This window comes from Mesocricetus auratus, unplaced genomic scaffold (genome assembly GCF_017639785.1).
Source record: "Mesocricetus auratus isolate SY011 unplaced genomic scaffold, BCM_Maur_2.0 Super-Scaffold_100021, whole genome shotgun sequence".
NCBI classification, from domain to species: Eukaryota; Metazoa; Chordata; class Mammalia; order Rodentia; family Cricetidae; genus Mesocricetus; species Mesocricetus auratus.
Window position 1 is genome coordinate 7644403 of NW_024429202.1, and position 24067 is coordinate 7668469.

At 42.3% G+C, this 24067-nt stretch overlaps 1 protein-coding gene across 4 annotated transcripts in view; it reads left to right on the top strand.

Annotated features, from left to right (window-relative positions):
* Polh (DNA polymerase eta) overlaps nucleotides 1-24067 on the top strand; it is a 38972-nt gene that overhangs the window by 3931 nt on the left and 10974 nt on the right. For 3 of the 4 annotated variants that reach the window (XM_040729672.1, XM_005072335.4, XM_013115139.3), the window contains exons 2-6: nucleotides 5432-5574; nucleotides 6135-6269; nucleotides 10831-11045; nucleotides 13933-14102; nucleotides 21536-21639. In XM_040729672.1, the coding sequence (XP_040585606.1) occupies nucleotides 5438-5574; nucleotides 6135-6269; nucleotides 10831-11045; nucleotides 13933-14102; nucleotides 21536-21639 (761 nt within the window). In that variant the 5' untranslated portion in view covers nucleotides 5432-5437. Of the gene's footprint in view, nucleotides 1-5431; nucleotides 5575-6134; nucleotides 6270-10830; nucleotides 11046-13932; nucleotides 14103-21535; nucleotides 21640-24067 lie in introns of those variants that run through there. The other variant, XM_040729671.1, reaches the window with a different exon arrangement.

A 24067-nucleotide genomic window follows, 5' to 3' on the forward strand; every position in this document is an offset into this window, starting at 1 on the left:
TGGATTTTTGTATGTTGAACCATCTCTGGGATGAGGAAAGGTCCATGCCACGTGGTTAACTGTAGTAGAATTATGAGTTAATTTTAAGTTGTAAGAGTTTGTTAGTAATAAGCCTGAGCAATAGGCTGAATGGTTTATAATGAATATAAGCCTCCGTGTGTTTATTTGGTACTGAAAGGCTACAGGACGGGTGGGACAGAAACCTCTGTCTATAGTTGAGGTTTGCTTTGTTACCAAGTGTGTGGTCAGTTTTTGAGAAGGTTCCATGAAGTGCTGAGAAGAAGATATATTCTTTTGTGTTTGGGTGAAATGTTCTGAAGATGTCGGCTAAGTTCATTTGAGTCATAACATCTGTTAGTTCCCTTATTTCTCTGTTAAGTGAAAGGGTAAACTAAACTCAAAGGCTTCACTTCTAATAATTTAGAAATAAAGGGATCAGACCCTCACTTAGTCCCTGCTTTAGCAGCCATGACAGGCTACAGAAAAGACACGTAGGCCTCTGACACAAGGAAACTCCAGATCCTCTGGCCTCCCGGAGTCTAGGGCCAAAACTGAACACAAAGAAACTCCAGACACCCCCCCCCACACACACACACACGCTCCTAGATGCTTGGTTCCTGGGAACTGTTTGGCCACAAAAGATACTCCAGAGGGGACTAAAACCTCCCCTATAGTTTCCAGGATATAGTTCTGAAAACTATTGGTATCTATGTACAACAGGCCACCTGCAAGTAACAAGACAATGCCATAGAAACCACAGAACGCTCCCTCTCAGCACTGACCAATGAGAATAATTGGAACACAAGTATTTCATGCCAAAATATGACTTTGAGAAATTCTCCTGATTGTTCCCAAATGTCAACCAATCAGAAACCAACCTGTACCTACTGATGTAATCCTATAACTTTTGTCCATAAAACCTAACAGTAGACAGGGAACTTCACTCCCTCTGGGGGCTGCTGCGTCAGCTTGCTAGACGGGGCCCCTGTCATGGGTGGATGAACAATCATAAAACCTTGCCTTTACAGTTTAGTGGGTCTTGTCTTCCTGGTGGTTTCTGGGGACTTTGCAACTTGGGCACAACAAAGTTTCTGTCTGGCTGATCTGTCCAGTGGTGAGAGTGGGGTGTTGAAATCTCCTACTATTAGTCTGGGGGGCTTGACGTATGACTTAAGCTTTAGTAATGTTTCTTTTATAGATGTGGGTGCCCTTGTGTTTGGGGCATAGATGTTCAGAATTGAGATTTCCTCTTGCTGGAATTTTCCTGTGATGAATATGATATTATCTTCTTTACCTCTTTTGATTGATTTTGGTTTGAAGTCTATTTTGTTAGATATTAGGATAGCTACACCAGCTTGTTTCTTAGGACTGTTTGATTGGAGAATTTTTTTAACCCTTTACTCTGAGGTAATGTCTGTCTTTGAGGTTGAGGTGTGTTTCTTGAATGCCACTAAAGGATGGATTCTGTCTTCATATCCAACCACTTAGCCTGTGTCTTTTTATAGGTGAATTGAGTCCATTTATATTAAGGGATTTTAATGACCAGGGATTGCTAGTTCCTGTTGTTGTTGTTGGTATTGTGTGTGCGTTTCCTTTCTTTGGACTTTGTTGCTGTGAGATCTTTTTTTTTTTTTTAAGTAGTTGATTTCCATGGCTTGGATCTTTCCTTTAGTACTTTATGTAGGCCTGGATTTGTGGATAGGTATTGTTTAAGGTTTTATCGTGGAATATCTTGTTTTCTCTGTCTATGGTGATTGAAAGTTTTGCTGGGTATTTTATTCTGGACTGGCATCCATGGTCTCTTAGTGTCTGCATAATGCCTGACCAGGACCTTCCAGCTTTCATCGTTTCTCTTGAGAAGTCCGATGTTATTCTGAGATCTGCCTTTGTATTTTACTTGACCTTTCCCCTTTGCAGCTCTTAGTATGTTTTCTTTATTCTGTGCATTTTATGTTTTGGCTATTATGTGGCAAGGGGACTTTTTGGGGGTCCAGTCTATTTGGTGTTCTGTAGGCTTCTTGTATCTTCATAGGCATTTCCTTCTTTAGGTTGGTTAAGTTTTCTTCAATGATTTTGTTGAATATATTTTTTGTGCCTTTGAGCTGGACTTCTCCTTCCTGTATCTCTATTATTCTTAGGTTTTGTCTTTTCATGGTGTCCCAGATTTCCTGGATATTTTATGTTAGGAATTTGTTGGATTTAAGGTTTTCTTTGACCACTTAATCTATTTTCTCTATCTTATCTTTAATACCTGAGACTGTGTCTTTCATCTCTTGTATTTTTTTAAAAATAGGGTTTTTTTGTTTATTTAAAGATTTATTTATTTATTTCGTGTGCTGGGAATTGAACTCAGGACCTCTGGGAGAGCAGTCAGTGTTTTTTGATACAGGGTTTCTCTGTGTAGCCCTGGCTGTCCTGGAACTCGATCTGTAGGCCAGGCTGGCCTCTAACTCACAGAGATCTGCCTGCCTCTGCCTCCCGGGTGCTGGGATTAAAGGTGTGCGCCATCAGTGCCCGGTGTTTTTCCTTTTCTTTATTGCCTGTATTTCAGTTTTCAAGTTTTGGACTTGTTTGCTTGTTTTTTCTTGACTTTCTTTAAGGGATTTACTGATTTCCCGCCCCCCCCAATTTTTTTTGTCTTTTCCTCCATTTCTTTATGGGGATTTTCATTTCCTCTTTATGGGTCTCAAACATCTTCATAAAGTTATTTTAAGGTGATTTCCTTCTGCTTCATGTGCATTGGGATGTTCAGGTCTTGCTGTTGTAGCACCACTACTTTTGGGTGGTGGTGTATTGCTGTTTATGTTGTTGTTGTCTACCCGTCTCTTCCTCCAATCAGTATATGTGAAGCCCATGCTTCAGAGGGTCCCTCACCCTGCCATTGGTGCAGTTGGGGGCTGTGGCTCTGGTGATTGCTCTCCAGGTGGAAGCAGGCTCAGATGTTTGTCCTGGAGGTGCAGACAGAGCCACAGCTCTGTTACTGCTCTTCCAGGTGAAGACAGGGTCACAGTTCTGGTAAATGTGGGGCTGAGGTTCTGGTAGTCACTGCAGAAGTGTGGTATCTCTCACTGAGAAATGTCATGGGATGCTGGCTGGGACACAGGTGCTCTTTCTCAGATGAACTTCTTACCCCACTACGGAAGCTCGCTGCTCGCTGAGGCTCAGGCCTCAGCTCAGGCCTCTCTCTTGGCATGTACTTGTAATGTCAGCATTTAGCAGGAGGGTCGAGTAGTGCTAGGTCATTTGTGGCTACAAAGCAAGTTTTGAGCCAATTTGGCTACATGATACTTGTCTTTTAAAAATAAGTAAAGGGGAAAGGAAGAAATAAAGAACTACTCAAAACATAAAAGGTAGGATCTATTGAAAGTTGCTTGGTTAGTGAAAATTTGCAGAGAAACAGGGTATTTACATCGTATTAGATTATTTTCTTCATTTATGTGTGTGTTCTTCTTGAAACAAAGATCTTTGTATGTAGTTTGGTCTGGCCTTAAACTTAAACTAAGGCTTATTGCCTTAGCCTCTTGAGTGCTGGAATTATAGAAGTGTGTCCCCATTCTCTATATCCATGTCTTTTAAGAAGTATTTCAAAATAAACAGTTTGTATGATGACAACTGTAGCAAGCACCTTTAGTCCAGCCTGGTCTACATAGTGAGTTGCAGGGTAGCCAGAGCTACACAGTGATACCCTGTCTCACTGCCACCCCTGATTTTTTATGAATGCCATGATATTTTGTGTGTGTGTATGTATGTATGCATATGTATATGTATATATACCATCCTTCCAAATTCACAGGAAGACTGATTCCAGGATATTCTTGTTGCAGTCTGCAGGATACCCAGTCTGCAATTGCTTGAGTCTCTTACATAACTGTCACATGTAGTATTTGTATATGACCTTTGCCATTACACACACACACACACACACACACACACACACACACACACGGTAAGGTTCAAAATTGTGGTCTTGAGAATGCTAGGAAAGAGCTCTAACATTGAATAACAACCCCCAGTCTCTTCCAAATACTTCAAATCATAATACCTAGCACAATAAAAGTACTATATAAGTAGATAGACTGTATCTTTTAGAGAATGATGAGAAGTGTCTATATACAGTCATTGCATTTACTTTTTTCCTGAAGTCTTTCAACCTAGATTAATTGATATGTAACATTTTCTTCTTTTTCCCCTAAATTTACACCTGCCGGGGGGGGGGGTCTATCTGCCGACTAGAATACCTTTTGGCCCTCTCTCCGTAGTGTACATTGCGGGTTTTGGTCTGTGTAGTTTTGGTTTTTGTTGTTTTTTGGGGGGGTTCTCTGTGGCTTTGGAGGCTGTCCTGGAACTTGCTCTGTAGACCAGGCTGGCCACAAATTCACAGAGATCCTCCTGCCTCTGCCTCCTGAGTGCTGGGATTAAAGGCGTGTGCCACCAGTGCCCAGCTGGTCTGTGTAGTTTTAATTTTCATTTTCTCATGAACTGAGTCCATGCTGAGTCCTTTGTTGGGTACTGTGGTGATGTGAGTGACATTGACCTCCACATAGGCTCATATGTTTGAATGCTTGGTCCTTAGTTAGTGGGACTGTTTGGGAAGAATTAGAGGTGTGGCCTTGTTAGAGGGGGTGTGTAGTGTAAGTGGAGTTTTCCTGTCCCAGCAGCCACTTCACAACCACTCAGAGTCTTAGCCATGCTTAGCCAATAGTTCAGAATTGTTACTAGATAACTTACATTAAATTAACCCATCTTCCTTCCTTCCTTCCTTCCTTCCTTCCTTCCTTCCTTCCTTCCTTCCTTCCTTCCTTTCCTTTCCTTTTTCCTTTTTGGTTTTTCAAGACAAGGTTTCTCTGTGTAGTTTTGGAGCCTGTCCTGGAACTAACTCTGTAGGCCAGGCTGGCCTCGAACTCAAAGAGATCCACCTGCCTCTGCACCCCCTCCCCCTAGTTAAATGCTTTCTTTTATAAAAGTTGCTTGGATCATGGTGTTTCTTTATAGCAATAGAACAGTAACTAAGACAGGTAACTTTTGGCTATTTGTGTATCTTTTATGAAATGTCTATTTCTGAGACTGAATAACCAGGGGCTCTGATGCATGCTTGTAATCCCACACTTGGGAAGTAGAGGCAGGAGGATCAGGAATTCAAATAGAGACTGAGCCCAGTGAAACTGTATTTAAAGCTTTAAATATGTATTACCTTCATAAAATTGCAATAGTTTATTCTCATGTCAGCAGTAGATTAAAATGCCTTTCAGTTAGCATGTACAAAAATGGTTGTTATTGTTTTGAGACAGGGTCTCACCGTGTAGACCTGAAGATCTATCTGCCTCTGCCTCCTGTGTGCTGAGATCAAAGATGTGGACCTACAATCGGGGTCTTTTTGTTTTGCTTTTGTATTTTGTACTAAGTATATTTCTGTTTATACAATGTCTTCCAGAAATAAATGACTACTGGACAGGATCGAGTGGTTGCTCTTGTGGATATGGATTGTTTTTTTGTCCAAGTAGAACAACGGCAAAACCCTCATTTGAGGAATAAACCTTGTGCAGTCGTACAGTACAAATCATGGAAAGGTGGTGGGTATGTATTATTGTGTGTGCGTGACTCTGGCTGGCTGGCCAGAAAGCCTGAGGGATCCACCTGTTTCTGTGGGTCCTGATGGTCCCGACTCAGATCTGCTTGCTTGCATGGCAGACACTTCACTGATTGAGGCATCTCCTCAGTTCCTCTTAGTATTTTTTTTAATTTGTGTATGTTTTGTCCACATCTATGTCTGTGTACCACTTGCATACAGTACCCACAGAAGACAAAATAAGGTGTTGGATTTGCTGGGACTGGAGTTACCGATAGTTGTAAGCTACCATCTCGGTGTTGGGAATCAAACCCAGGTAAAAAGAGCAACCAGTGCCCTTAACTCTTAACCATTACTCCAAACCCCACAAGTATTTTAGTCTATGGAAACTCAATGATTCTGTTCAAGGTCTTGTTTTTAAGATTTCTGAACTGCTGAAAAATAGCATCTATGCTCACAAAATTTCTAATCTTATGTGTTTATAATCTATTTCTGTTTAAAGTTTGTTGTTGTTTGAGATCATGTAATATTTTTGTTTTTTGTTTCCTTTTCTCTCCCCTAACTTTAGAATTATTGCAGTGAGTTATGAAGCTCGGGCATTTGGGGTCACTAGAAACATGTGGGCAGATGATGCTAAGAAGTTATGTCCTGATCTTCTACTGGCACAAGTTCGTGAATCCCGCGGGAAAGCTAACCTTACCAAGTAAGTAAAAGACACTGTAAAGGAGTTGGGACGTGTTTTGTGGGTATGGGAGTGTGGCACAGTGGTAGAGCGGGTGCCTAGCATTCATTAGATCCTAGGTTTACTACCAAGAACCACATTTTTTAAAAAAGCTACAGAGCCGGGCAATGGTGGCGCACGCCTTTAATCCCAGCACTCAGGAGGCAGAGGCAGGAGGATTTCTGTGAGTTCAAGACCAACCTGGTCTACAAAAGCTAGTTATAGGACAGCCTCCAAAGCCACAGAGAAACCCTGTCTCGAACCCCCGCTCTGCCCCCCCAGAAAAGCTATAGGTAAATACTGCTAGCTTGTTGCTCCTTGCAGTGTACTCAAACTATTGTTCAAACAAATATGAAAATGTTTCTCTGTCAGCATCCTGTGTCTATGAGTTAAATAATTTATGTGTACTTCAGTGACAGTTTTATTATTGTTCTTATGTTCTTGCCTTTAAGGAACTACTTATTATTTTCCTTGTTTAAAAATCAGTCATAATGAGGGGGTGAAAGATTGCTCAGTGGTTAGGAGGAGGTACTGCTCTTGGAGAGGACCTGAGTTTGGTTCCCAGCACCTACACTGGGCAGTTCACAGATGTCTGTAACCCCAGCTACAGCAGGATCTGAGGCCTCTGGCTTCTGAGAGCACTTGCATTCAGGTTCACGTATTACACACACACTCCATTCACATAATTTAAAAATCAATAAAATCTTTTTTTTTAATCTGTTGTTAGTCAGGAGGTAGTGGCACACACCTTTGATATCAGCACTTAGGAGAAAGAAACAGATGGATCTCTGTAAGATTGAGGCTAGTCTGGTCTACTAGTTCCTGGACGGTCAGAGCTGATACACAGAAAAATCCTACTTCCAAAATCCAAACCAAACCAAACCAAACCAAAGAAAAAGTCAGTTATTATGAGGCTGGTGAGATAACTCAGCAGGTAAAGGCACATACCACAATCCGAGTTTGTACCTGGGACCCATATGCTGGAAAGAGAAACAGCTGGTATAAGTGTGTCCATCTGGAGCCCCATCTCCTTCCTAGCAAATCTCTGGATGTCTTGAGTGCCTGAGGGGCATTCTTCTTGAAGTCCATTCCATGAATGTGCTTGTGAATGTTGATGGTGTATTCTTGGGACACCTTCTCATTGATGGTAGAATGGCCCCTCTTATTGCCACCCTTCTTTGTGGGAGTCATTTTCCTGATCCCAAGTTGGAAAGGACAGGGGCTACTTTATTTTCTTTATTTTTTGAATTTTGAATCTATTTCGTGTGCATTGATGTTTTGTCTTCAGGCATGTCTGTGTGAGGATGTTAGATCCCCTGTATCTGGAGTTATAGACAGTTTTGAGCTGCCATGTGGGTGCTGGGAATTGAACATGAGTCTTCTGGAAGAGAGGCCAATGCTCTTAGCTACTGAGCCACCTCTCCAGCCCCTGCTTTTTTTTCCTTCAGTTGAGCCTATCTGCAAATGTGAAGGTTAGTTTTAGAATGAGAGACATGTATAGAGGTAGGCACAAGCCCCAGTCATTACAACAGGCCTGTGTTAGTCAGTATTCTATTGCTGTGAAGAGACACCATAACTATGGTGTCTTATAAAAAGAAAACATTTAACTGTGGCTTACTTAGACTTTCAGAGGTTTATCCTCGTGACAGTGAGTATGGTGGCATGCAGGCAGATATAGTAACCCAGAGTTCTCATAGGATCCAAAAGAAACAGGAAGAGGCAGAGACACTAGGTTTGAATTGAGCATTTGAAACCCCAAAACCCACCCATAGTGACACACTTCTTCCAGCCAAGCTACACACACCTACTCCAACAAGGCCACACTTCCTAATCCCTGTCAAGTAGTGCCACTCCCTAATGACTAAATGTTCAAACATATGGACCTAAGGGGGCATTCCTATTCAAACCATAAGTCCTAATAATTAATGCATGTTGTGTATATATTCCAGGCAGTGTTCTTCATAGGGAATAGCTCTGTTCACTCTTACATTATTTCTAGGTAGGTACTAGTAAAGTTGTAAATCCTATCTTTTTTTTTTAGACGTTATATATTTATAGAGGATAGTATATAGCTGTCTGAAAATACTTATTTGAAAGAAAACAAACTCACTGCAGTTTGGGAATCACAAAAGAAGCTGCCTAACTCCACCGCCTCCATCACAGAGGGGATTGACTTCGTGTCCCAAACACCATAGAGAGATGAAATGTTTGATCAGGGTTGCAGAATCAGAAGAAGCTCAGCTCGTCATGTTGTTCGTTGTTGGTCTGTCAGGAAGACAGGGTCAAGGGCTTGTTTTCATGGGGAGGGCCTTGAACACCCTCAAGTGCACAAATTTATCATCACTAACATGTTGATGCCAGCCACCACCTGTCACCTGAACGACATGGTTTTCAAGATGGTGAACTTCCGGATTTTCTTTCTCTTCAAGCTGAGATTTCACTTCGTCGTGATCTCCTATGTCTCGGCTGTGGCCAGCTGTGTGGAGAACAGTGCACCACACATTATCTTGACTGCTATGGACCTGGTGACACACACAGGAGCTAAGGACAGAGACAGCTAGGAGCCCTCTGTCTGGAAATCCTATCTTTATAGTGTTTTTGTTGTTGTTGTTGTTTTGTTTGTTTTTGTTTTTCCAGACAGGTTTTCTCTGTTGCTTTGGAGCCTGTCCTGGAACTAGCTCTGTAGACCAGGCTGGTCTCAAACTCACTGAGATCCACCTATCTCTGCCTCCCGAGTGCTGGGATTAAAGTCATGCCCCACCACCTCCTGGCTTCTTATATGATTTGATTTTTTGAATTTTGTTTTTATTTTTGAGAGACAGGGTATCATATATGCCAGGGCAAGCCTTGAAGTCATTCTGTAACAAAGGATACCTTTCAACTCCTGAACCTCTTTTCTCCACCTCCTAAGTGCTGGAATTACAGGTCTGCTCTATCATGTTATGTTTTTGCATTGGTGGGGATAGAACCCAGGGTTGCATGTATCCTAAGCCAATACTCTACAGATGGATCTATACCCCTAGCTCAAAAGAGGTTAAATAATTTAAATTCAACAATTGAGTAGAAGATTGAAGATTCACATCTATTCTTTGCAGATTTGAATATCTACATTTTCCAAATATGTTGTACTGAATGCTATAGACATCAGGCTTTGACTTGGGACTTGAAATATTTCTGAATTGACCTGTGAACTAAAGACACAATTGACAAAACATTAGTAGCTTTCTGGGAGGTGGTGGTACACACCTTTAATCTCAGCATTCAGGAGGCAGAGGCAGGCAGGTCTCAGTGAATTTAAGGCCAGCCTGGTATACAAAATAAGTTCCAGGACAGACAGAGCTGTTACCCAGAGAAACCCTGTCCCTTCCCCACCCCACCCCGCCCCCAAAAAAGAAATCACCCAGATTGTTGTAGAAAACTAGCTATTTGGCTAGAAGAACCATTTATGGTTTATCTTAGTTTGCTTTCTATTGCTGTGATAAAACCCTGCCCCAAAGCACGTTGGGGAGGAAAGGGTTTATTTTGACTTGCATTCCAGGTCACAGTCCATCACTGAGATGAAAGTCAGGGCAGGAACCTGGAGGCAGGAGCTGAAGTAGAGACTGGAAGATTGCAAGACCATGGCTTGCTCCCCATGGCCCACTCAATTTGCTTTTTTTGGGTTTGTTTTCTTTTTTGTTGTTGCTGTTAATAAGTTTTTGAGATTATAATTAACATCATTTCCCCCTTCTTTTTCTCCCTCCAAATCTTCCATATATACTCAGTCTGTATACACTTTGTTTTTTTGATACCTGCCTAGGAGTAGCACAGCCCTCAGTAAACAGGGCCTTTCCACAGCAAACATTAATCAAGAAAATGCCTCGTTAACTTGCCTTCAGGTCAATCTGATGGAGGCATTTTCTCAATTGAGGTTTTGTTTTCCCAGATGACCCTAGCTTGTGTCAAGTTGATAAAAGACTATCCCATGTCTTAAATAGATCTAGATGGTATTCCCCTAAAGCAGGTAGTCTACCTGCCCAAATGTGTCACCAAATTCTAGGCACTTGTCTTCATAATTTGAATGATAGTATGTCCAGAGCTTACACCAGCCAATACCATTGACTGAAATTGAAGCCCATAGTCAGTTTGTTAATTTGTAGTGAGAGTTGCTGTCATAAGAGAGATCTGTTCTGCTGATTGTCATGTTCTCCATAAGCTGTATCTTGTTTAATGATAGACTCTGGAAGCAAATGACTTTTTGGTTGTATGTAAGTGGCAAAGGGATAGGTGAACATGGTAGAATGTTTCATAATGCTAAGTTTTTTGTTTGTTTTTGGTTTTTGTTTTTTTTGTTTTTTGAGACAGGGTTTCTCTGTGTAGCCCTGGCTGTCCTGGAACTCGCTCTGTAGACGAGGCTAGCCTCAAATTCACAGAGATCTACCTGCCTCTGCCTCCCAAGTGCTGGGATCAAAGGTGTGTGTTTGTTCATTAAGGGAACAACGTGGGGCTGACAGTCTCAAGGTTGTGTCCATTTATGGCCTGCTTGTATGATCCTCATACTTAGGTACCGGGAAGCTAGTGTTGAAGTCATGGAGATAATGTCTCACTTTGCTGTGATTGAACGTGCCAGCATTGATGAGGCTTATATAGATCTGACCAGTGCTGTGCAAGACAGACTTCAAAAGTTACAAGGTCAGCCTATCGCGGCAGACTTGTTACCAACCACTTACATTGAAGGGCTGCCCCGAGGCCCTACAGTAGAAGAGACTACTCAGAAAGGTACTTGTATAGCAGCACATTGCTTCTGCTTCCTGCTTTGGAACCTGCTTTGCTGTTGCTTATGCTGATTCTTTTTAGAACATTACCTAAATTATTGTCTGTGTGTATCATGGAAACTCACATGAAAGGATATACAAATTCTCTTTATCTTTCTGGATATGTGCATGATGAGAAGCTGTGAAATTTGTATGAAAGTAAATTAACTCTTTAGATATATAACCCTACTTCCTTCATCTGTAGATTAATTCATACTATTGTCATTTAGTTTCTTGCTTTATTTAGCAATAAGCAGAGTGAGGGTTTTGTTTTGTTTGTGTGTGTGTGTGTGTGTTTTTGAAGCAGGGTTTCTCTTTGTAACTGGAACTCACTCTGTTTACCAAGCTGGCCTGGAACTCACAGAGATTCACCTGCTTCTGCCTCCTGAGTGCTGGGATTAAAGGTGGCACCACCACTGTCCGGCCAGAGTGAGCTTTTTATTTTTAACTTACTTTTATGTGTTTTGCCTGCATGTATGTCTTTGAACCACATGTGTACAATACTGAGGGGGCTGGAGTTACAGATAGATGTGAGTTGCTACGTGGATGCTGGGAATTGAACCCAGGTCGTCAGAAAGTGCTCTTAACTGCTGAGTCATCTCTCCAGCACCAGAATGAGCTTTTAAAATGAAGACCTTAGTTGTAGGGGTTGACTAATTTAAAATTTTTCCTCAAGAGAAAGGCTTTTTTTGGGAACCCCAGACTGGCCTCAAATTGTTTACCCCTCCCCCCAAGCCATTGGTGTTACTAGAATTACAGACATATGCTACCACACACTCATCTTTTAATTCTCACAGCAACTCTGCACGTTGCAAATTTTGTGAGAGGCAACAGCAGTTTTGAACAGGAAGATAAGGTTGATAGGTTGATAATACTAGTAAGAGTATTTAAATTGTGGGCGTTATATGGTAAGTTTTGGGTTCGAGGCTTTTGTTTTAGGAGACAAGCCTAGGGCTTCCAGTACACCACGAATGCTTGTCCTCTGAGTACACCCTCAAACCATGTGGAAAGAGCTGAGGTGGTTGGGCTTGTGATAGTGTTTTTGTTCTGCAGGTGTCTTACTTTTCTATGTGCAAATGCCACTATCAAGGCAACTTATGGAAGAAAGGGTTTATTGGACTTAGAGTGTCAGTGGGTGAGTCCCTGACTGTCGTGGGGAGCATGGCAGCAGTTAGGCAGTTGTGGTGCTGGAGCAGTACCTGAGATCTTACAACAACCACAAGGAATGTCATGGACTTTTGAAACTTCAAAGCCTACCCCAGGGGCACACCTCTTCCAACAAGGCTATATCTCCTAATTCTTGTCAAACAGTTGCTCCAACTAGGGACCAAACATTCAAATATGCGAGCCTTTGGGGCCATTCTCATCCAACCGCCACAGCAGGTAAAGGCACTTCCTGCCCAATGGTCTGAGTTCAGTCCCTGGGACCTGCATTGTGACAGGAAAGAAGCCTGACTCCTGCAAGTTGTTCTTTGGTCTCCACGTGTATGCTTTGGTGCATACCCTTTCCCCCAACCCATAGAATAAGTACCTCTTAATTGTTTTTAAATTGAGGGAGTACTACAGAGATGGCTCAGTAGTCAGGACCACACACTGCTCTTGCAGAAGACCCACATTTGGCTCCCAAAACCCACATCAGGCAGCTTACAACCACCTGTAACTTAACTCGAAGGGATCTGAAACAGGAAAAGGATTCTGGAAAAAAAAGACACTGCAAAGCCAGGCAGAGGCGGAACACACCTTTAATCCCACCACTCAGATCTCTATGAATTCAAGGCCAGCCTGGTCTACAGAGTGAGTTCCAGGATAGCCTCCAAAACAATACAGAGAAACCCTGTCTGGAAAAAAGAATTTTTTTTTCAGGGTTTTATTAAGAACAGAGAGTATCATAGTCCAGCATGGTGGCACATGCCTTTAATCCCAGGCAGGTGGATCTCTGAGTTCAAGGTCAGACTCTTCTATATAGTGAGTTCCAGGACTGCCAGGGATACATAGAAAAACCCTATATTGAAAAACAAAAAACAAACAAACAAACAAAAAAAGAAGCATAAGAAAAAAATTGAGGGAACACGATTTTAAATCATTGCTCCTGGGCTGGAAGTATAGATCAATGGTAGCATGTTTGAACTATGTGTGAATAAATCATTATTCACAAATGATTGTTATCATAAAACATTTGTTACATGTTATCACTATAAGTTTAAACCTAAGCTGAAACTAAGGCTGCTGCAATTGGTATGTTCAAATGTGATTGATTTTCTAACCCTATGTATCTAGGGCTGGTGAGATGTCTCCAAAGGTAAAGGGGCCTGCTACCAAACCTCACAACCTGGGTTTGGTTTCTTTGATCCACATGTACATATGCTCATGCAGACAAACCAAATCAAATGCAGTCAGAAAGAAAATGGTGCTGGAGAGATGGCTTAACGGTTAAAAGCACTTGGTGTTCCTCTAAAGGACCGATATTTGGTTCCCAGCATTCTCATTGTGAGACAACCACAAATCCTCTTCTGGCCCCCAGGGGTACCCACACACGTGTCATACACAGACACACACATGGATAAAATAAAGTTTAAAGTAAACCTATGTGTCTACTTGACCGCAGCCTATTTGTATACTGAATGGTAAATACAGTTATGTGCTGCTCAATCTCAGGCATATGCTCTGGGAAATGTGTCGCTGAGTGAGTTCATCATTGTGCAGATGTCACGTACTTGTAGAAAGCTAGATCATATAGCCTACTAATGCCATATACCATCATATATGTAGTCTGCCCGTGATAAAATGGTATGTGATTCATGACTGAAAAATGACTAGTTTTAAAAATGTCTAAATGTAACCTTTTTTTCCAGAGGCAGTTCGAAAACAAGGCTTACTTCAGTGGCTTGGCTCTCTTCAGATTGACGATGCCGCCTCTCCAGACCTACAGCTGACTGTGGGGGCCGTGATTGTGGAAGAGATGAGAGCAGCCATAGAGAGGAAGACTGGTTTTCAGTGTTCAGCTGGGATTTCACACAATAAGGTGAAGGCTTCCCGTAGACTCCAGAGACAACACCCACAGCGGTAGTCAAGTACAGCCAGGGTGCTGTTAGTGGATCTTAGAACTCACACGGAGAGCCTGTGTGGCAGTGCGTGTCTGTGCCTTCACCGCTAGGGAGGTGGAGGCAAGAAAACCAAGAGTTCTAGAGCTCCAGGCCAGTCTGCTCTATGTGAGACCTTGTCTCAAAAAACTTAAAGAAAATAAGGGGGGGGGGGCAAAGGTTAAGAGCACTGGCTTTCTTTCAGAGGACATGGACTCAGTTTGCACCACCCATGAGGTAGCTCTCAACTGTCTGTACAGTTCCAGGGGGCCAACACTTCTGGCCTCTGAGGGCATTGCATGTACCTGTTGTACAGACATACATGTAATCAAAACACCCATATACATAAAAAATTTTTTTTAACTGTTTCAAGTTTTGGGACTGGTAAAATGGTTCAGTGCGTAAAGGCACTTGCCACCAAGCTTAATGACCTGAGTTCTCCATAGAACCTACATGGTGGAAGAAGAGATCTCCATATGTGCAATTCCCCCCATAAGTGTAATTTTTTAAAAAACAGCTAAAATAAAATTCATATTGAGACTCAAATAAAAACTTAAGAAATAAGCCAGGCAATGGTGGCACACACCTTTAATCCTAGCACTCAAGATGCAGAAGCAGAAGGATCTCTGTGAGTTCGAGACCAGCCTGGTCTACAGAGCCAGTTCCAGGATAGCCTCCAAAATAATATAGTGAAACCCTGTCTCGAAAAAAACAAAAAACAAAAAACTTAAGAAATAAAGAACACTACTTGACATGGCATAAGTACTTACAGAACAACCTGAAAGCTGACAAAAAGAGATCCAGCAACCCTCACACAGACATACATGTAGGCAAAACAGCAATGCACATAAAATAAATCATTCTAAAAGAAGTTATATTTTTAAAAAAAGCTAGGTAGGTGGATAGTTCGAGGCCAGTATGGTCTACAAATCAAATTTCAGGACAGCCAGAGCTGATACACAGAGAAACTCTGTCTCAAAAAGAAAAAAACAAAGCTGAGGCTTTGAGCTTTTATGTATTAGCCTATTTCTTTTATTGTCACTTGCTGTGTATTTATTTTTGTTGTTGTTTTATCTTATCAGTTTTGGCATTTTGAGGTAGGGGCTCATGTAGCTCAGACTAGCCTCAAACTTCTTATGTACCAAAGATGACCTTGACCCTCCTGTCTCTACCTCCCAAGTCCTGGGATTATAGGCATCTGCTACTACACTTAGTGTCATTGTTTCCTGATGTGGAATTGCCTGGATATTTTTTGCTTTTGTCTGTTTCTTGTATGTATATATATATATATATATACACATGTAAGTTTGGCATATGTCTGTGATGTGTGCTTATGTGTGACATAATCTTATCACTCCTCTGCTGTACTCCTTTTAGGCTAGGTCTCTCTCTGAACCTAGAATTAACTTTTTTTTTTTTTTAGGGGAGTGGGCTATTCTAGCAGCCATCAAGTCCTAGAGATCTTCTAGAGATCTTTGTGTCTCTTCCCCCTCCAGTGCTGAGGTTGCAAGTGTGTCCAGGATTATGCATAGCTGGTTTCATAAGGTACTGGCCTTCAAACCCAGTCCTCAGGGTTGAGCAATTGGAACAATAAATAAAAGTGGCAGTAAAATTTAATTTGAACCACTATTTTTAAAACACAGACAATTCTCAGTAGTCCAGGAGCAGAGTAACTGATTTTCTAACTAACTGTGAATCAAGTACAGTGAGAATACAGGATTTCCATCAACTCTATGTTAAAGACTCAATGATTGAGCAGTAGCTGGCCAGGTTGCTGTTACCTTCTTTCCCTCTAATAGAAGGAGTTGCTAAGCTGCCCAGAAGAATTTTGGGGGTTTTGTTTTGTTTCAGCTATATGAAAGGAAGGAAAACAATATTCCTAATGGAATGTTAACGTAATGTAGATCATACTAAATATTACCTAGTTGAAATTACTAAAGAATTTTACCAATAGCTAGTCATGGTGGTGCACACTTTATGTGTTTTTGTCTTGTTGTTGTTTTACTTCATCTAGTTTACATCATGGCCGAATCCCTCACCGCCATCCTCCCCTCCTAGTCCCTTTCCCTCCCACCTCCAACTCCCTCCTCTTCGTTGTCTCTCCAGGAAAGGACAGTTGCAGTAAGGCTAAGCCCTTTTCCATGTATTAAGACTGGGCAAGGTGATCCACTGAGGAGTAGGGTCCCAAAAGCTCATAAGAGTTGAAGACAGCCCCAACTGTTATGTTATGAGTCCCATAAGAGGACCAAGCTACACACCTGTAACATATATAGAGTGTCTAGGTCGTCTCATGCAGGCTCTCTAGTTGTCGCTTCAGTCTCAGTGAGCCCCTATGAGCCCAGGTTAGTTGATAGTGGGAGCCTTGGTATCCTTGACTCTTCTGGCTCCTACACTCCTTTCTCCTCATCCTCCACAGGATTCCCGAACTCCACTTAATGTTTGGCTGTGGGTCTCCGCATCAGCCTTTATCGGTTGCAGCATGGCACCTCTGATGACAGTTGGGCCAGGCACAGGAGACGGCTGGTTCAGGCTGTGTCAGGCTTCCACTGGACCCCCCCAAATGCTGGTCCCCCAGAACTCTCCCTCAGCGCTCTCTCCCTCCATGCCTTCCCCATCTGATTGCTCATGTTCCCATCCTCAATCCACTCACAAAACTTGGCTGTAGGCCTAGAACTTTTTAGGTTTTTCAAGACAGGTTTTCTCTGTATTGTTTTGGAGGCTGTCCTTGAACTCGGTTGGTTAGACCAGGCTGGCCTTGAACTCACAGAGATCCACCTGCCTCTGCCTCCCAAGTGCTGGGATTAAAGGTATGTGCCACCAATGCCCAGCTTGGCCTAGGACATTTGACAGAACATTTTCAGAAGCAGGAAAATTTGAAAGACTGTCCTACCCTGTCTTGACAGGGTTCATCAGTCACTTTTAATTGAACAGCATGCTTACTGTCATCAGTAAAGGCAAGGGCAGTTCTTTGCCCAATAGGCCAGTTTTGCCAAGAAGAAAACATGCTTCATATGGGGTGTCTTTAGTGCCCATCATTCTCTCGGGGATAGATTCGTGCTACCAGAAGCAGTTGTGTCTCGTGTCAACAGAATTCTAGTTTTTAAAACATTTAAATGCCATATTCTATAGGTCTTTGAAGTGTGTGAAGATCACCTGTCTATATGAACTACATCTTTGTGCATCTAGAAAACCTAAGTATGATAAATATGGGTGACTATTAACCTGTAATTATTTTTTTAGATTTATTTATTTATTTTTGCATTACAATCCCACTTCTCCCTCCCTCCTTTCCTCCTGCTGCCCCCACTTTTCCTCTACCCCACTTCCATCTGCTCCTTGGAGAGGGTCAGGCCTCCCCTAGGAAGTCAACTAAGTCTGTCCCATCATGTCGTTGAGGCAGAAGCAAGGCACCCCCCCTCATGTCTTGGTATCTTTCCATATAGAATGGGCTCCACTAAATCAGTTTGTGCATTAGAGTTAGATCTTAGACCCACTGCTAATGGCCTCATATATTGTCCCAGCCACACCATTGTCACCTGTATTCAGGGGTGCTAGTTCAGTCCTTTGCCAGTTCCCCAGTTGAATTGCGGAGGCAGTGATCTCTCAATAGCTTGGGTCAGCTGATTCTGTGGGTTTCACCATCATGGACTTGACTCCTTTGTTCATATTATCACTCCTCCCTCTCTTCTAGGAGCTTGGCCCAGTGGTTAGGTGTGGATTTCTGCATCTGCTTCCATCTGTTTCTAGAAGAGGGTTCTGCTTCTCTGAGGTGGTGGATTATAGGCTAGGTATCTTTTGCTTTATGTCTGGTATCCAATTATGAGTGAGTACAAACTATATTTGTCTTTCTGGGTTTGGATTACCTCACTCAGGATGTTTTTTTTTTTTCCGTAGTTCTGTCCTTTTGCCTGCTAACTTTAGGATGTCATTGTTTCTTACCACTGAGTAGTACTCCATTATGTATGTGTACCACATTTTCTTTAACCATTCTTCTGTTGAGGGGCATCTAGGTTGTTTACAAGTTCTGGCTATTATTAATAATGCTGCTATGAACATAGTTGAGCAAATGTCCTTGTGTGATAATGCATCCTTTGGGTATATGCCCAAGAGTGGTATTGCAGGGTCTTTTGAGGTAGGTTGATTCTTAATTTTCTGAGAAAATCACCACACTGATTTCCACAGAGGTTGTACAAGTTTGCACTCCTACCAACAATGGAGGAGTGTTCCTCTTACTCCTCATCCTCTCCAGCATAAGTTGTCATCATTGTTTTTGATTTTAGCCATTCTGATCGGTATAAGGATAGTATCTCAAGAGTTGTTTTGATTTGCATTTCCCTGATGACTAAGGATGTTGAGACTTTCCTTAAGTGTCTTTCCACCATTTGAGATTGTCCTCTTGGGAATTCTCTGTTTAGATCTCTACCCAATTTTGTTTTTTTTTTTTTTTTTGTTTTGTTTTTTGTTTTGTTTTTTTTGTATTTACGAGACAGGGTTTCTCTGTATTGTTTTTGAGGCTGTCGGTCCAGCCCGGCCTCGAACTCACAGAGATCCGCCTGCCTCTGCCTCCCGAGTGCTGGGATTAAAGGCGTGCGCCACCACTGCCCGGCATCTACCCAATTTTGTAATTGAAGTATTTGGTAGTTTGATGTTTAGTTTCTTGAGTTCTTTGTTTATTTTGGAGATCAGTCCTCTGTCAGATGTGGGGTTTGTGAAGATCTTTTCCCATTCTGTAGGAAGCCATTTTGTCTTGTTGACTGTGTCCTTTGCTTTACATAAGCTTCTCAGTGTCAGGAGGTACCATCTATCAATTGTTGCTCTCAGTGTCTGTGCTACTGGTGTTATATTTAGGAGATGGTATCCTGTGCCTATGCATTCAAGAATATTTCCTACTTAACCTGTAATTCTTAGTAACTTATATAGCTTAAAGAATAAAGCTTCGAGGAAGGGAAGGGGAAAAAAAAAAAAGAATAAAGCTTCAACTGGGCGTTGGTGGAGCACGCCTTTAATCCCAGCACTCAGGAGGCAGAGGCAGGCGGATCTCTGTGAGTTCGAGGCTAGCCTGATCTACAGAGCGAGGTCCAGGACAGGCTCCAAAGCTACAGAGAAACCCTGTCTCAAAAAATCAAAAAAATAAAAAATAAAATAAAGCTTCACAGTATAAACAGTCTGTAAACAGATATACAGTAAAAGGACAATGACCTTGAAATTGTGACACTATACAAAAATATCTTAATCAGAGGTAGAACTGTATAGTGCAATATGACAAAAATATCCTTAATTTGTACCAATATACAAAATATCCTAAACAGCAGTAGAAACATATATACAGTATGTCAAAAATACTCTTACATCTGTAACAATATACAAAAATATTTAAACAGGTATAGAAACATGTACACAATATGACAAATATAATTTTGACTTTGTATCAATATACAGATTATCTTGAACAGGAATAGAAAAAATAATTTTACATTTGTATCAATATATAAGAATCCATACCAATGCAAATTATCTAAAAGTTATAGTGCTATTTTAATTTACAAGTAGATACAATAATCTACCTCATTGTCCTGTCTAGTAATGTCTGGTAGAGGCAAGCAGGGTGGCAAGGCTCATGCCAAGGCCAAGATCTGCTGCTTCTGGGCTGCTTCAGTTCCCCATGGCCGTGTGCACCAGTCCCTCTGGCACCCGGGTGTATGGCGGCCAATCTGGAGTACCTGATGGCCAAGATCCTGGAGCTGCCTGGCAGTGCAACAAGAAGAAGACACACATCGTCTGGCAGCCAGAGTGCATCTTGGGGAACAGGAATTTCAAAAGATGGAGTTTGAGAGTGTAGCTACTGCATACAAGCACCCAGACCCAAACCAGGTGGTGAGCCATGCCAGCTGGCCAGGGGCCGGATTCAGGTGGCCATTGGGTTATCCCCTTGTTGGGTGCCAGATTTAGCGAGAAATCCACAGGTCCTTAGGAAGAACTATTTATTTATTTATTTTTGGTTTTTTGAGACAGGGTTTCTCTGTATTGCTTTGGAGGCTGTCCTGGAACTCGCTCTGTAGAACAAGCTGGCCTCTAACTCAGAGATCCACCTGCCTCTGCCTCGAGAGTGCTGGGATTAAAGGAGTGCTCTACCAATGCCCGGCAGAAGACTTATTTAGTAAGGGATGAAATAGGGAACACACACACACACACACACACACACACACGAATACAGTGGGAAGCGACACCATTGCCTCTTCCTCCACCAGGGAAGGATAGAGAAAGTTGCAGGCTAGGTCACCAAATGGTGCATCAGGAAGCCTTCCATGTCCAAGTGAGAGCTAAACTACCCACCCCCACCTCAGTTCTTATTCAGTCATGTATCAGAGAAAACTACACCCATAGGGCTGGTTACCCCAAATGTTATGGCCTAAATGGATAGAGCTCTCACAACAAAGAGCAAACTTCCTGCTTCCATGTCCTTTATCTATGACCTACAGACAGAATGTGCATCCCAGATTAAGGGTGGATCTTTTCACCTCAAGTGGGTCTTGCCAGACGGTGGCATAAGCCTTTAATTAGTCCTAACACTCGGGAAGTAGAGGCAGGCAGATGTCTGAGGTTGAAGCCAGCCTGGTTTATAGACTATAGTTCCAGGACTTCCAGAGTTAACACAGAGTGTCTTGAGAAAAAACAAAACAAAACAAAACAAAACAGAGGGAGTGGTGACCTTCCCACAAATGATTTAATTAAATTAAGAAAAAGATTCTTCACGGGTATCCCCAGCCACTTGGGTTTTAGTTAATCCAGATATAGTCAAGTTGACAATGAAGAATAGCCATCCCAGACCATGTCTCAAAGACAAAGAATCTTACTAGTGAAATTAAGGGATGATTATATATAAATGTGTATTTATGTGAAGGGAGGTAAAGATTTTTTAATGTTCAGCTATAGGTATGTGTCTGTGTGTAGGTAGTCAAGGCCAGTCTTTAACTCCTGGTCTTCCTACATCCACTTCCTAATGTTGGCGTTACGGGATTGCACCACCATTCTTGGCCTATTTTAGCATTTTCATATTTACATGAATAAGAAGTGAATCTTACTTGAGTTTCTGTTTTTTAAGCCTATTGTGAGAAAAATCTCAAATAGAAAAGAAAAAAGATGACTTCTACTGAGACTAGAAGGATATAGGGAGAACAAGGAGAATGCTCCCCAGAGGGTACTGAGAAACTCGGGGTGTGAGAAGTATTTCTGGTTATATCTGATTTCATGTCAGAAGTATTAGGATAGCCTTTAAGCTGTGCCTCTGTGTATGTGTGTGCATGGTTTAATATTTGTCAACTCTACATAGTTACCTTGTTAATACTGACAATTTCATTGTTCTCTGTGCTTTCAGGTCCTGGCAAAACTCGCTTGTGGACTAAACAAGCCAAACCGGCAGACTCTGGTCTCACATGGGTCAGTCCCACAGCTCTTCAGCCAGACGCCAGTTCGTAAAGTGTAAGGGCTCAGGGACTACCTTCAGTCTCGTCAAGTCGTGGGAATGGTCTCCGCCTGTAGTCTGTTGTGCCTCGTGAAGAGTTAGACTCAGAAAATAGGTGCCAGGCAGACAGGCCACACTGAAAACTACAAACTACATTTAGGCTTTTTTTCTAAGTGGATTTTCAATTCAGGATAATCTGTGGCATATTTGAAATCCTGTATTAAAAAAAATAAATGCCCAGGTATAGTGGTGTACACCTTAAATCCTACCATTCAAGAGGCAGAGGCAGGAGACCAGCCTAGTTTCCATATCAAGTTCCAAGGCAGCCAGGGATATGTAGAGATACCCTGTCTCAAACAACAATAACAAAAGAACTGAAAGGCATGGTGGTATCTGCCTGTAATCCCAGCATCGGAGAAACAGATGAGCAGGGGCATCACTCATGAACTTAGCCTGGTCACCCAGGGCTGCATATCGGGACCCCACCCAAATAAAACTAAGGGGCTGGGAACATAGCTCACTGGGTAAGAGCACATGTTGCCCAGGTAGGAAGACCAGAGTTCAAAATCCCTAGTATGCTCATAAAAAGCCAGATACAGTTTCATGTGCACTCCCCTGTAACCTCAGTGCTGTGGAGGGAAGAGAGTGCTCTGCAGCCCCTCAACTGTGGGGATGGAGATGGGGATTCCCAGAGCTTTGCTGGCTGCCACTCAGCTCCGAGTACAGAGAGACCCGGAAGTCACTCTGAGGGTGATAGAACAGGACTCCTAGCATCCTCTGGCCTCCACATGTGAACATAAAAGCCACACATACACCTGAGTCTATTAGATATGTAACAAGCAAAAGTTGGACTTCTCTTGGCAGGGTGTTGAGACAAGGTCTCACTAAACAGTCTAGGCTGGCCTCATACTGGTGGTATTCCTTGTACCTAAATGCTAGGATTGTGGGTAGAAGCTACTACACCCAGCTGGAATTGTACATTACTATCAAATCAAGAGTTTTTGTTTGTTTGCTTATTGATACAGGGTCTCACTCTATAGTCCAAGTTAGTTTAAGAATCCACTGTGCAAGCCGGGTGGTGGTGGCCTTTAATCCCAGCATTCAGGAGGAGGAGGCAGGCGGATCTCTGAGTTCGAGGCCGGGCTGGACCGACAGTCTCCAAAACAAAACAGAGAAACCCTGTCTTGTAAAACCAAAAAAAAAAAAAAAAAAAAAAAAAAAAAGAAAAAGAATCCACTGTGCCCCCAGGCTCACTTGAAACTATTTAATCTCCGTTTCAGCTTGGAATGCTGGTGGTTACAAATACAAGCTCAGGCAAGGGCTTCAGATCAGCCACATTGCTCTCCAGTGAGGCATGAAAATAAAACTGATCTGAAAATGGTTGAGGGATTGGGGTGGTAGAGAGCCAGCTAAGGACAAAGCAGCATGGAGAGACGTTCAGCAGGAAGAAGGGAAAGTTCTCAGTGAACCTAGGGAGACATGAAATAGTCCATATTGATGAAGACAGTCAAGCAAACACTGAGGGAAGATTAAGGACAAATTGTAGGTTGCTTCAAAGCCCGCAGAGGAATATCGGCCATGGAAAAGATTTATTTTGGGTTTGCAATATTTTGGGGGGGTTATTTTTTTTGTTTGTTTGTTTTATGTTTTGTTTTTCAAGATGGCTTCTCTGTGTATCCCTGGCTGTCCTGGAACTCACTCTATAGACCAAGCTGGCCTCACTCACTGAGATCCTCCTGCCTCTGTATCCCCAGTGCTGGGATTAAAGGCGTGCACTTACTACCTATGCCTAGCTTGTTTGTATGGTTTAAGTTTTCCAAGACACGGTCTCATGTAACTCTGGCTGTCCTGGAACTCACCAGGCTGGCTTCAAACTTATAGAGATCCACCTGAGTCTGCCTTCCAAGTGCTGGCATTAAAAGTATGCACCACTACACTGACTGGGTATAGACTTTTAATCTCCAAGTGGGACAGTAGGTTTTACCAGCTGAAAATATAATATATAAGAACATGAAAAATGAAGTTTTTACATACAGTTGACTTGATAAGAAATCAGTGATGAATATTTATGCTCCGTTAATCTTCCCAGCTGGAAGCCTAGCACTGAAAACAATTCTAAAAGTTAGTTAATTAGGTCACTGTGGCCTCTCCCTCTAAAGTAGTTTTGCCACATGCCTGGGTGGTTGATAGGAACTGTACTCTTAACGTGTTTATTTTTGCAGTACTGGCAATTGAGCCCAGCCTTGCACATGCTAGGCGAGCACTCTGCTATGAAGCTAGGTTACCAGCTGGGAGCTCGGACAAGCCATCTAGTTCTTTGTTTTTCCATGCGTGTATGTGTGGGAGGGTACAGGTGCCCTCGTTATGTTGGTTCCTTTCTTTCAGAGGTTCCAGGGTCAGACTCTTAACCACCGGCAGCACCTTTACTTCTGAGCTCCCTAGTCC